We start from the raw sequence: 13,209 nt of genomic DNA on the forward strand, positions 1-13,209 counted from the left end.
CTATCCCGGTATTTTATTAAGAAAGAAAATTATTTCCAAGTTCCAAATAATAAAAATCGACCGTTAAATCTTTATGGCAATTCCTATGGAACGAACGAACTTGGAGTTTGTTCATTTTGCTCCCGCTATGGAACGAACAAACATGAAAAATGGATGTACAAATCAACAAATCTGATGCTTTGAAAATCGAGATGGACATCCCAGCGCGCGTCTGTGGTAACGACGGGTGATCTTGCTACGAACGTCGGCGTTGCAAGAACCAACGCGCGATCATGCCAGAAACGCCAACGATTTTCTTATTGACGCCGGCAACTCTTGGTTTAACGCCAAGTACAATCCCTGATTATTTTTCTACCTTTTAATCTTATTTTATCTCACTTCATCCTATTTTATCTCACTTAAATATTATTATATTTTATTTTTCATTTTTATCCTACAAAGTATTTTATATTAAAAAGAAATATTAATGGGCCCTAGAAAACTAAAATGGGGCCAAGCCATCTATCAGAAGCGAGATTGGTCGGGATTTTTGGTAGGTCAAGCTAGCATTTTCGTGGTTTAGGCATTTGAAATCTATCCAACAGTCTTCATAGGATTTATTCAATGGAGACATGAAAACTCATTCAAATCAATGTTCTGGTTCACTATGATCAAATGCTTATATGCACAAATTGTAAAAAAAAATAAAATAATGAACATATGTCTACTAAATTGGCTGTAATTTTAACCAAACTCTTTTATAAATCCATATTGGGAGGCCGGAAGGAATCTAATTGATCCCAAAGAGTTTTGAGTTGTGTGTAATATTGAGCAACAGTTTGGTGTTCTTGTTTCAAGGTTGAAATAGACTGTTTGATGGCATATAACTTTGTTGCATTGGACTGAGCAAAACGGCTCTGCAAATCCATCCACATCACATGAGCAGTTTCGAAAGACATCACACTACGACCAATTGCTGGTTCACAAGAATTGCAAACCCAACTGCCAACAAGATCATCGCAGCGTTGCCAGTACGGTATATCGGCTGAAATTTCTGGCTTAACAATTGTGCCCTCGATGTAGCCAAGCTTGGCCTTGGCACTTAAGGCCTTACGAAAACCACGAACCCAAGTGGCATAGTTTTCACTTGTGAGGACGGGTAGATAAAGAATAGTTGTAGGATTGTCTGCTGGATGAACATAATAAGGACTAGAAGGATGAAGGTGAGGATTAGAATCAATACCAGTGTTGTTGTTGCCTGTCGATGAATCATTGTTGTCTCCCATTGATGCTGTTGGAAGAAGAACGAAGGTGCTCGGTAAAGAAGAAAAAAAATAACGTCTGGGAAGAAAAACTTTTTTTTTTTTGTTTGTGATTTGATAAAACCTAGCACGAAGATACCATATTGGATTTATATCCAGAAGACAGTGTTTATAGTTTTCACAACTGTGAATATCTTGTTTATTCTTATTGATATATATAGTGAAGTTACAACAAAATAGGTTACACCAAAATAGAGATATTCTAGGAAATAACTATATTTACGTAAGACTAAGTTTAGGAAAGACCTAGTAAACTGGGAAACCTAATAGACTAAGGAAACATGAGTAACAAGAATATATTTTCTCTAACAATCCAACAACCCGTATCATTCCAGTAAAAATCTGAAACTTAATTTTAACACTTAGATTCAACACTTTCAAAATTAAAACCCAAGTTCTACAGTCTCCTTGCCTTCTCCAATGTTGGCAACTGATCATTCCAATAGTTAAAAAACTAGTTGTTCAGGGAAGTATTTCAAGAATGCATATAGATTCTTGTGCAAAAACATTACCCAAAAAGGGATCACAAATAGTTCAAGAACGTTTCTTTTTTACTTTTAAACTCTGATGTTGAGGTAGTTAAGAATTCTATGTTTTTGGTTATCAAAAGAACACTTTAAGCAAATCCTACGTGAAGATTGGATCCAGCTGAAAGGGGGATATAGTTTGACTGAATTGGGCTTGAGGGGTCGCAGACCTTGGATAACTAAGCAAGGGGTCGCAACTGCACACCCTTGAGGGTTACACCACATTTACAATAACTTTAATGTATAGACAAACCCTGTCATATATATCTGAGAGTTTTGGAGTGTTGGATTTAGGTCATTGCATTTTATCTTTTTCAGCTTTACCTAGGTCATTGGATCGAGTATTGATCGATTTGAGGAACCAACTATAATGAGTGAGATATAATATGTTGTACCAATACTACAAAATAAAAATATAAACCCAGTATCAAATGTGAAAGATACTACACTTTTGGAGAACAATAAAGGATTACGGACCCGTGTGTGTGAACTACTACAAAACTGTTCACACACACATGAATGGGGTCGGTGGTTCCCGCTCCCCAAAAGCAAACAGGGGATCGTATTTTGTGGGATAAGTGTGTGAGTGGGTACGAATAATTATTCGTGGTTTTTTATTACATGGTTCCTATAGAATTTTTGTTTGGAGAAACATCGAATATATTGAGAACGCAACATTCATCTTATTTGTAACTTATATAAGATGCATGTAATGAAACGACCTTACTTTATTTATAACTTATTAGAAGTTTAGGAATCACGTAGTGATATAGCTATCATTACGATACATTACTTGTAAGGCCCATCCTTGAAACACATACATAATGTCTGTCTCATAGTAGAGACAAGACATCCACAATTTAAATCTACTTAACACTGGATGTTAATACTTCTCCATCCAACGCCGCTGCACTGACGGGCATTGCCGTTGAGAGTAGCAACGCTCCCTCCCAGACAATTGCCTGTGTTATATAGCCTAGCAGTTTGCCCAGTGTAAGAAAATGAGTAACCACCCATATATAAGAGGTTTGAGCATCCACAGTTACTATATGTTCGAGTTTCACCGCCGCAACCTCCTAAACGGTATACAGTTATCGAACTTGCATTTGCCAATTCACTTACTACAGCCATGAGAACGAAAGCCATCAATAATATGGAGAGTGAGTTCTTACTGGATGCCATTGCTAAGTGAAGGAGCAAAATGAGATTTTTTTTTTCTTTTTCTTAGTTTTTTAGGTTTCTTGAAACTGTGTGTTTTCTTCTTAAGTTGGATGCCCGTATTTATAGTAAAATGTCGAATGAACGGGACAAGAATAATGAGGGAACGTGCTTGGAAAAACTAGTGGATAGTATCATTGAGAAGAAAATATCGTGAACGAATATGCTTTTTTCATTCAACAATGTCGGCAAGAAACCCGTAGACAAAGTGCCCCAGCTTTAATGCAGTAGTTGTGATATTTTTATTTCGACTAGATTCACTGCTGAAATCCGACTTTCGATTTTAATTTCACGAGCATGCATCTCAAAACGTATTTCCTTTTGTCCCAGCTTGTCCCTTTCTGTTAAGAGTACAATGTAGGCATGGTAAAACATTTTGCATGGATCACTGACTTATGAGTACTAGTGGATTATATTACTTATAGCTAAATGTTTAAAGAACGCTTCATGAATGAGGGAACGTGCATGGAGAAAACTAGTGGACTATATCACTGAGAAGAAAATATCTTAAACGAGAATATGCTTATTTTCCTTTGATTCATTGAAAAGATGGTCGTCGGTAATTGCTATGATGGCAAAAAATTTAACAAAGGCGGCCAGAAATTATCATCCAAAGCCATCGACAAAATGTCCTAGCTTTAATGACAAAGTCTCCCAGCTATAATGCAGTCCGTAATAGTCTATTTTTACGTACCTTGATCATCTAACTTGCAATACGATTACCCTCATTTGTTGGCCATCCCTAAACAATTGTTACGTATCAACACCGCTTCACTCGATAGGTAGTATCAAAATATCGAGAATCGATATATTTTTTTCCTTGGTTTAATTGAAAGGATGGTGATAGGTACGATGGAAAGAACTTCAACAAAGGCGGCCAGAAATTATCGGTCAAGACTGTCGAGCCATCAACAAAGGGTGTGTCAGCTTTATTGCTGTAATTGAAGGTCTGATCTCCCTTTCTGTACTCTGTACGATCATTTAGTTTAGGCATGTTATCTCCACACACAGTAATTTCTAGTCCATGTTTTCTCGCCAGTGTTTATCTATCTCGGTATTTTATCCAGAAAGAAAATTATTTCAAAATAATAAAAATCGACGGTTAAATTAACCACCACAGACCATACCACATGTACGAAATGTTTATCCACTAGCTTCAGACAGAAATATGTGGAAGTTAGTGATCCACGTACCAGAACCATAACCCAGGTAGTTCGATTAAGCTTTGTGTACGATAGCATTTACAGGCTAGGACTCTTTAGCAACCCTATTAAGGACCCAGAGCTCAGGACTTTGACCGTATAATTTGTTACTTGTTAGCATATATAGGTAATTGGTTTCACTGGCATTTTCGGTGGCATTATATTTGTACTTGAATTCACTTAATTTTTTCTTTTCGGTTCTGGTAAGTTAACTTGGATTTCATTTCTAACTAACCGCAACTTGTTTGGAATGGAGATTTGATTGTGGTTGTTGTATGACCGATGTCTTTGTTCTTGTAAATAATTGGACACTAAACTCGTTCATAATCAAAATACCAGTACCATGCGTATGTGTTCCTCATACTTAAGAATAAAGATGATTGTTCATTTGTTTGCTCGCAGGATCACACGAAATTAGTGGTATATTCCTAGCTAGCTAGGCGTACTGTGTAGCATATATAGTTATATATACGTAGAAAGATTAGAAAGCCACCACTTACCCAACTTTTAATGCGATAATGAAAAGAGTGGTGAAGAAACATTTGCTTTTCCATAGCGATTTGGGCTCTGTCTCTTGATGAGACTAATCTGCAGCCTGCTTTGTAGTACTTGTAGATATTAAATACGGCACGTCTATTACGTGTGCGATCAAATGGTTCGATTAATGAGCGAAGGCTATCGCGTACAGTATGTTTAAGATGACGCATCAGATGACGTCAGAAAAATCACGAATGCGAAGTTATAGAGTATGTGCGAGAAGAGTCAAAGTCCGAAAATAAGGGCTTTATTAACTGTCATCCACTATATGGAATTCGTATATAAGGGGACCGAGCGACCATGTAAGGAAGGATCTTTTTGAGAGTTTAGACTTGCAATTTATGAGAGAGAAAAATATTGTTTGTTCTCCAAGTTAGAGTTCATCTCAAATCTTGTAACCATATTGAAGATTCTATGAATGAATGTATGAATTTTAAAATGATTACTTGAGTTGATATTAGGATTATATTAAGGGTGTGGTTGTAGGATTTCCTGCAACTACATTTTGGCGCCAGAAAACAACTTGAAATGATATACCGTGGTGGTCAAAGTTTAAGAGTTTAATTCTTTGCTGAGAAGTTCTTTTTTTAATTGAAATAAGAAAATAAAAATGGTAAGACAAAATTTTGTAGTAGGACAACCGATACCGATTAGAAGGATCCAGAGAATCGCTGGAAGAAGATGGAGTGAAATTGCAGAGTCATCCAGGATGGGAGAAAGACGTAATCAAGATCAACAAGTCCATCATCCGGTACAACGAGAACCTGTGCAAGATAATGTTATTGACTATGATAGAGTGAGTGTTCATACTTCACAAACAGATTCAACAGAAGAGGATGAACAAAGAACTAGAGAGGGAGGACTCATAGAAGGAACTGATGAAGATATGACGATTGAAGAACTTCGACGGAGGTTGGCTACGGAAAGAAGGCGAGAGGATGAAGAGCGTGCGAATTTGATGCGTCAGAATAATGAGTTAAGAGCAGAGAATATCAGATTACAGGAGCAGAGATCGAGAAGTACGACTCGTTCAAGGTCAAGATCAAGTAGGAGTACATCAAGACGTAGTCAATCTAGTCGAAGAGATGTCAGAAAAGAAACACATTTGGATAATATTACAGAAAACAGTCAAGAAAATGATGATCGACAAGATCGACGCGATGAATATCGCATAAATCAACCTCGAATAGATGATCGATATGTGTTGCATGGTGAAAATCAACAAAACGAACGATATCAAGGTGAACAGAATGATCCAGAGCAACGAAGAATGATACTACAAGGTAGGCAAATGTTAAGAGACCAACGCGAACACGAAGCTGAGGTTGAAAGGAATATGGATGTACAAAACCACGCACAGGATGAGCGAGAAAGGCGCGGGAGAAGAAGGAAAGAAATTGAAGAACAAGAATTGCCGGATGCTATGCGCGAAAACAACCATGACAATAGATTGAGAAGACGCGAGTTTAACCGCATACTTCCAAATCAGATTGTGGAAGATGAGGAAGAACAGAGAAGAGCTAGATTGCAAGACAGAAAGATGCTGAGGGATCGACACGATCAAGTAGAAGAGGATGAAAGAGAAAGAAGGAGACGCCAAAGAGATGCTGATGAAGAAAGAGAGATGCAGGAGGCTATACGTCAAAATAGGCATGAGAATAGAGTAATGCAAGCAAGACTAAAAAAGGCCAATGCAACAAGACCAGGTGGTGAATGAACAAATCTTAAGAGAATTAGCGGAAATGAGAGAAATGATGACAACAAGAAGAGAGGGCGGTGGGAGACAGTTGGATGAGGCAATTGAAGAAGCAGGGAAAACACCATTTGCAAGACAAATACAGATGGCGGGAATACCACCTAAATGCAATTTACCAACATTCACCAACATTTTTGATGGAACAACCTGTGCGATACAGCACATAAAAGCTTATGTGCGAACTTTATTACAATGGGAAGATCATGATGCGGTTCTTTGCAAGTATTTTCCAGCAAGCCTGCCAGGGGAAGCTTTGAAGTGGTTTCAATGTCTACCTACTGGAACAATCAGATCATTTAATCATTTACAGTCAATATTCCTAGGAGCATACATCAGCAACAATGTGTTACGGCCAGGCATAGAGCAAGTATTTGGTTTGCGAAGAAGAACAAATGAAGATCTGCGAAGTTTAACCACAAGATGGAGAACCATGTACAGTGAGATGGCTGGACGAGTGGATGAAAGAAACCTCATATTAGCGTTCATCAATGCGCTATTCGCAACAGATTTGCTATACACACAATTTTCAGAATTAAAGATACCATATCAATGACAGATCTACGCGAGTATCAAGAAGAATACATCACTCTGGAGCAAAAGCAGAAAGAAATGAAATCTTATCATGTGGAAAATACAAGCAAAAAAGAAGGGAACGCAAGTTTACTTCCTAAAATAATGAACACAATTGCAAGCATATTTCAAGGAAGATACGAAAAGGCGATAAATGAAGATCAACAAAAAATGGTAGCAAATGGGTAGTCGAGATCAAGAATAGTGGGAAAGAGAAAAACAATTCAATAATTGTGGAGGAAATAATAAAATTAAAAGACTTGATAACCAACCAGAAGGATATGGAGGACAAAAGCAGTACTTTAATCAAGGTCAAAGAGGCAATAAAGTAGTTTGGGAGCCGATAAAGATGTCGTATCTAAATGCTATAATAGAAAAAATATGGGAAGCTATAATTTTGATGGAAGAAATACCAGCGCCACCAAATGTGGGAAATGAGCCACCACCAGGGAGGAGAAGTAGAGAATTTTGTGCTTATCATCGCTTTTATGGTCATACAAAAAATAATTGTAGGGACGTAAATAAAATCATACTGCGAATGATAGATCAAGGAAAGTTAGATCACTTTCTGGTACAGCAACAGCAGAATCTACCACCACCACCTCCAGAAGGTCGCACACAAGGCACAGAGACAGGAATAAATACATATTTGATAGAGGTGGGTGCGACGGCGAAGAATCTATACTGTAATTCGATAATACATTCGTTCAAGAACATATAAGACTTTCATGATAATATCTTGAGCAGAGTTTACACAAGGGATAGTGATGCAAGAGAGATATTGAATCTTGCGAAAGTATCGCCCTTAAAAGATTGGCAAAAGAAACTTATTTCCTTCCATGTCGAAGAAATGCCTGGAGGTGGAGAACCGCACGAAAGTCCATTAGTGGTAAAGTTGGAAATCAATCCAAGAGCAAAAACTGATGAAGACGAAGAGGTAGACACAGATACATGGGCTATCAACAGAATACTAATAGATCCTGGAAGTTCGGTGAATATCTTATTTTACCACACATACAAAACCATGGGTGGTCGAGATGAAGAGCTTATTCCCTCTACTTATAAGATATATGGTTTTAATGGCACAACTAATAAACCGAAGGGGGAGATAACTATGAGAATTCCTTTAGAAACCATATCATCTGAAGTGTTATTCTGTGTTGTTGATGTAGAATCACCTTACAATGCTTTGATTGGAAGACCATGGTTACATGGTATTCTAGGGGTACCTTCTACTTTCCACCAATGCATCAAGTTTCCTCTTCCTCAAGGCGTATGAGTAATAAGAGGAGATCCAAATGAAGGAAAAGCATGCCATGAGATTGACTTTGACAAATGTGAAGATCGCTCAAGCAAGAGTAGAAATTGGAAAAAACAGGTAAAAGAAAATCAACGTGGTGAAAGGTTGATGGTAGATGTTGTGAATAAAGAAAAGAAGATAATACATAATTTTGTACATGCGATAACAACCGCATAAGAGAAAAGGCGCAAATTCCAAGAAGGAGATCTAGTGTTCAGCCAGAAACCTAGATATCAAAAAACTGGTAAAGGAAATATGGAAAACATATGGGAAGGCCCATATAAGATCAAAAGAATTGTTAACAATGGGATGTATGAGCTGATAGATGAGAAGGGGAATCCATCTGATGAATTATGGAATCGGGTTTACACAAAGAAATATGGATCATGCGAAAATGTGAATCAGTATATCCAATAACATATGCGAACTTAAAGAAGAATTGAAGGTGAAAAAAGCAAAATAGTTATCTCAGGTTATCAGTCAAGCGAATAATAAAAGAAAGATGATGTCAGAATTGTATTAAGCAAGAATATGAATGCAATTGAAAAATATCTTTTTTATCATAGTGATATTATATGAGAAAAAGATAAAAATAAGACCCCAATTAAGGCACCAGGAATAAAAGACCTGTGCAGAGGGCATAAGAAATTAAGTCTCCAATTAAGGAGCCTAGCTATCTGATTGTGGTGTGCACCTTAGTTCGCATATAGCAAGAGGAAACAATAATACCTAACGCGCGTCACAATTCGGATGTGAGTTATCATGGCTCAAGTGAAATCTACACCGGCCCTGGAGCTCGAGTCATGGAGATTTGGGATGAAATAAAAACCCATCCGGGAGAGGAGCCTATATCGAAAGATTAAGGTGACAAGGTCTCTCTTAAGGAGTGAAGAAAATCGATAAAGGCGCCGAGGTATACGGTTGAGTCAAGGGTGCCTGGGGCGTCTGGAGCGTACCTGGCCACTCTTGACAAGTCTTGCCTATGATGCACTCGGTCCGACGAAACCCCACATAGGTTGCGGTCTTGTAACCATAAGCCATATCGGTGGAGGGATAAGAGGCCGCGAAAACAACTTATTGTTGTATTACTGGATGCCCTAACCCGGTAGGGGTACTCCTCCTTGAAGGGGCAATCAGGGGGAATATAAAGACGGCACCCTCCATTAGGGAGCTGAATTGTGCCAAAAGACGCAAAATTTATGAGGCTTTTTACTCACGGGAGTGTTAAGACTTGTCATATTTGCGCAATAATAAATCCTGAAGAGGCAATAATACAAGAAGATGATAAGGCGAAATCAATGGGTCACTACACGAAAGCGTAATGACGTCATGCGATTTCGTCGCAGAGATATAATATCATATACTAGGCACAATAAGACCTTTAATTAGGAAGGCTAAATAAGACCTTATGATAAAAATCATATAAAAGTTAATAATCATTGTTTTGCAGGATGAATATAACTTGCGAATATGGTCGCATGGTTATAAGATATAGAGAATTTTTCCCAAGAGAATTTGGGAATGCGAGGAACATAGCTGAGGCAAAGGTAAATTTGTAAGAGGACGAAAAGATATATAATATGTTAAATAATAACAAGGGAAAGAAGAATATGTACATTTATAACAAAGGAAAATATAATCTGGTATATAGCTTCATTCAATCATCTGTCGACGAATAACAGAGACAAGTATGGTAATGCAAACATTTTGAAGGGTCTTATTCGCCCCCACAAGATAGATTTACGCATAAGATATATAATTTGATATATAAATGGATGTTATCCCAAGTTAATCTCATTTGCTGGAAAATGAAGTTTTGATACAGGTATATAATAAGGAGAATATACAATAGAGGAGTACCAAATATCCAAAAAGATTACATTAACAAAGCAGTTTTCAGAAGTTAATGCGACAAGAGAAGAAAGATCTTCAAGAGCAAAGAAATTACTTTTTTCATGTGCTATCTTTGTTAATTTCATCAGTCTCAGAATCATCAGCTCCGGATTCATTATCTTCTTCATCAGTTTCCTCATATTCTTCATCTTCTTTTTCACTATCAGAGATATCAAAAGTTTCTTCATTAGGAGGAATATCAGTAACTTATACTTCGACAGAGGAATGCCATTCTCAGCACAGATATTTTTAATTGTTGCATCACGAATGCGAATAGCATCTTTGATATTATTTGAAATGGTGGTAACAAATTGTCTCTTCAGCCTGCGATATTTAGAAACACGTGAATAAACTTCGCCTCCAACTCCTGAATTTGACTGCGAAGGTCTTTTTCAACCACTGCAAAAGAAAAGTAAGAAGGTTAATATCACTTACAAAAGATTGATCAAGAAATAAAAAATGAGAATACATAATGAAATACCTTCTTTATTGGAAATAATATCTTTAATCAAAGAGGAATGATCAGACTCAAGGCTAACATTCACAGCTAAGTCATTCCTAGCATTATGTAAGACTCTCGCAGCCTAATCAAATTCGACTTCGCTTTCTATGAGAAGTCAAGAACGAATCATGTTTTCTTGTTCAACAAGTGCGTTCTTCTCTCTCAAAGCTCGATCTCGTTCCACTTGAACTTGAAGAACAGTTTCTTGGAATTTATATAAAGCTTTCGTACCATTAAGAGAGCAATTTGATCATTCTCAGTGATAAGAGTGTTAATTCTGTCTTGCAAAGCTTTATTTTTCTCTTTAATTTCTAAAAAACAACGTTTAAAATCGTTACTATTAGATAAGGCACTCTTATGGTGAATATTAAGATCTTGATACTTCTCCTTAAGATCCTCCAAGGAAAAGGTCAACTTGTTATCAGCAAAGCTATTTAAATAAGCATTAAATTACTCTAGAAGAATATCACCATCAACAGGTTATTAAATAAGTGTAAGAAATTTTCGCATAATGCAACTTTAAGGAAAGTGCGAAGATATAAGAAATTACCATAGAAGCAAGCGAATATTGAAACTCGAGCTCAAAGCTGAGGCAGCTCCGCGAAGAGAATCATCATCCAAAGTAGGAGCAACTATTATCTTCGCAAGAGTTTTACATGTGTGAGCCAATTGATCATCTACAACTGTTGTCATGGAGTCAGAAAAAATACTAGATATTTGATCCATTGCAGATTTAATAGAAGGATATTCACCAAGAATACTGTCATCATCATTGTCAGACTGAGAACTTGAAGAAGAAGAGGAAGGTTCTTTCCGCTTCTTAGAAGGATTTTTGGAAGAAGATTTGGAAGCAGTCTTTTTATTGCGAATTACACCTTTTCCTTTCATGCTTACAGTTTCACCAGAGCCACGAACCTCTTTAACAATCTCCTCCTACACAAATAATGGAAGATAAGAAACAGAGGCAAAAATATTGTTAAAATTAAAAAAAAAAGGTGTTTCTTACTTTATTATTGTACGAAGATGTCGCTCGATACAATTTTCTGACCTTTTTTGCTTGATCAGCCGTCTGAAATGAGGAAAATATGTAAGAGTGGTGGAAGATAAAAAGGAAAAAGAGGGAAGTAAAAAATAATTAAAGATAGCATACCACTTTATTTTCTTCGAGTCATCTGAATACCCAAGGATTATAAGAAGGAAGTCCCTCAGGAAGGGGAAGAGTTAAACCATGTTTATCTCTACCAGTTATGTATGGACCCACCAGGATGATTGGATAATCTAACTATCGCGTGTCGTTCGACCAACGAGCATTATTATTTGAAGGATCATGCAAATCGACATCTCGCATGATTCTTTTCTCTTCAGCAATACCATCTATTCTTGACAAGCGAACACCCCATTTGGAGGCGCTACTTTTCATGATGGTAACTTCATAATTCTTGAAAACAAATTCAAGGGTATAATCAGCAGGATTAATTTCCTCATATCGATGATCAGGATTTCGCTTCTCTACTGGGTACTGAGATTCCAAACCTGCTGCGCGACGAGCATATTCAAGAGCTATTCTAATATTATCACCATTAAGTTGAAAAATGCCACACGAAAAATTCGCATGTGAAAGGATCTCGTAAAACAAGGGAATTCTGGGATCATAAAGAGGAATCGGAAGACCAGCAAGAAGTTGACCCACCGAAATAATGATCTTTTGGTCACTCCATTCCTCAAGAGAAAACCATTCAAGTCCAAGTTTGGATGAAGGTTTTGATCCAGCAGGGGAAGATAACGAGAAACCCCGTACACCGAATTCTTTCTTTAATCTGTCAAAGGACCGTTTGTTCTTCCAACCAGCTTCAGGCATTTTTTAAGTATGGTAATGAGGAATAATGAAATGATGATCAGAGATGATCAAGAAGATCAAGATCAAAATTAGGATCAAAATGGGAGAGAAGAAATCGGAGGAATAACAGCAGAAGAAAGTAGTTGCAGAGAATAAAGAAAAGGAGAAGAAGAGTAAAAAGAAGTATGATGAAGAAGAAGAGTAAATAAGATATTTACTCTCGATTCCCAAGATTTTCACTAATTAATGCGATGATTGAGAATGAATGGATAAGAAAAAGCGGTTATAAAAGACGTGTCAGTTCAAGAGTAGCTGAAAAGACACGCGTAAATTAGGGGAATATGTCGGCTAAAAGGAATACGAAAAGATAAATGAGTGCGGCATTTTAAATTGGAGTTTCTCATATCGCTCCTTTTTTAAAATAAACGACATGAGAAGAGGCAAAATGTAGATACTGAATACCGCACGTCTATTATGTGTGCGATGAAATGGTTCGATGAATGAGCGATGGCTATCGCGTACAGTATATTTAAGATGACGCATCAGATGACGTCAGAAGAATCACG

The 13,209-nt window shown here is 37.2% G+C and overlaps 3 protein-coding genes across 3 annotated transcripts; 2 read left to right on the top strand and 1 right to left on the bottom strand.

Annotated features, from left to right (window-relative positions):
• Positions 1-2,698: 2,698 nt before the first annotated feature.
• LOC113340608 (antimicrobial peptide 1-like) lies at positions 2,699-3,010 on the bottom strand. Its single transcript, XM_026585733.1, has one exon. The coding sequence runs from the start codon at positions 3,008-3,010 to the stop codon at positions 2,699-2,701; it is 312 nt and encodes a 103-aa protein (XP_026441518.1).
• Positions 3,011-5,395: 2,385 nt separating this feature from the next.
• LOC113340609 (trichohyalin-like) lies at positions 5,396-6,502 on the top strand. The gene has a single exon (XM_026585734.1). It carries the CDS (start codon positions 5,396-5,398, stop codon positions 6,500-6,502), a length of 1,107 nt encoding a protein of 368 aa, XP_026441519.1.
• A 1,459-nt stretch (positions 6,503-7,961) lies between these two features.
• LOC113340611 lies at positions 7,962-8,390 on the top strand. Its single transcript, XM_026585735.1, has one exon. The coding sequence runs from the start codon at positions 7,962-7,964 to the stop codon at positions 8,388-8,390; it is 429 nt and encodes a 142-aa protein (XP_026441520.1).
• The last annotated feature ends 4,819 nt before the right edge of the window (positions 8,391-13,209 follow it).

Source organism: Papaver somniferum, unplaced genomic scaffold (assembly GCF_003573695.1).
Source record: "Papaver somniferum cultivar HN1 unplaced genomic scaffold, ASM357369v1 unplaced-scaffold_22, whole genome shotgun sequence".
Lineage (NCBI taxonomy): Eukaryota > Viridiplantae > Streptophyta > Magnoliopsida > Ranunculales > Papaveraceae > Papaver > Papaver somniferum.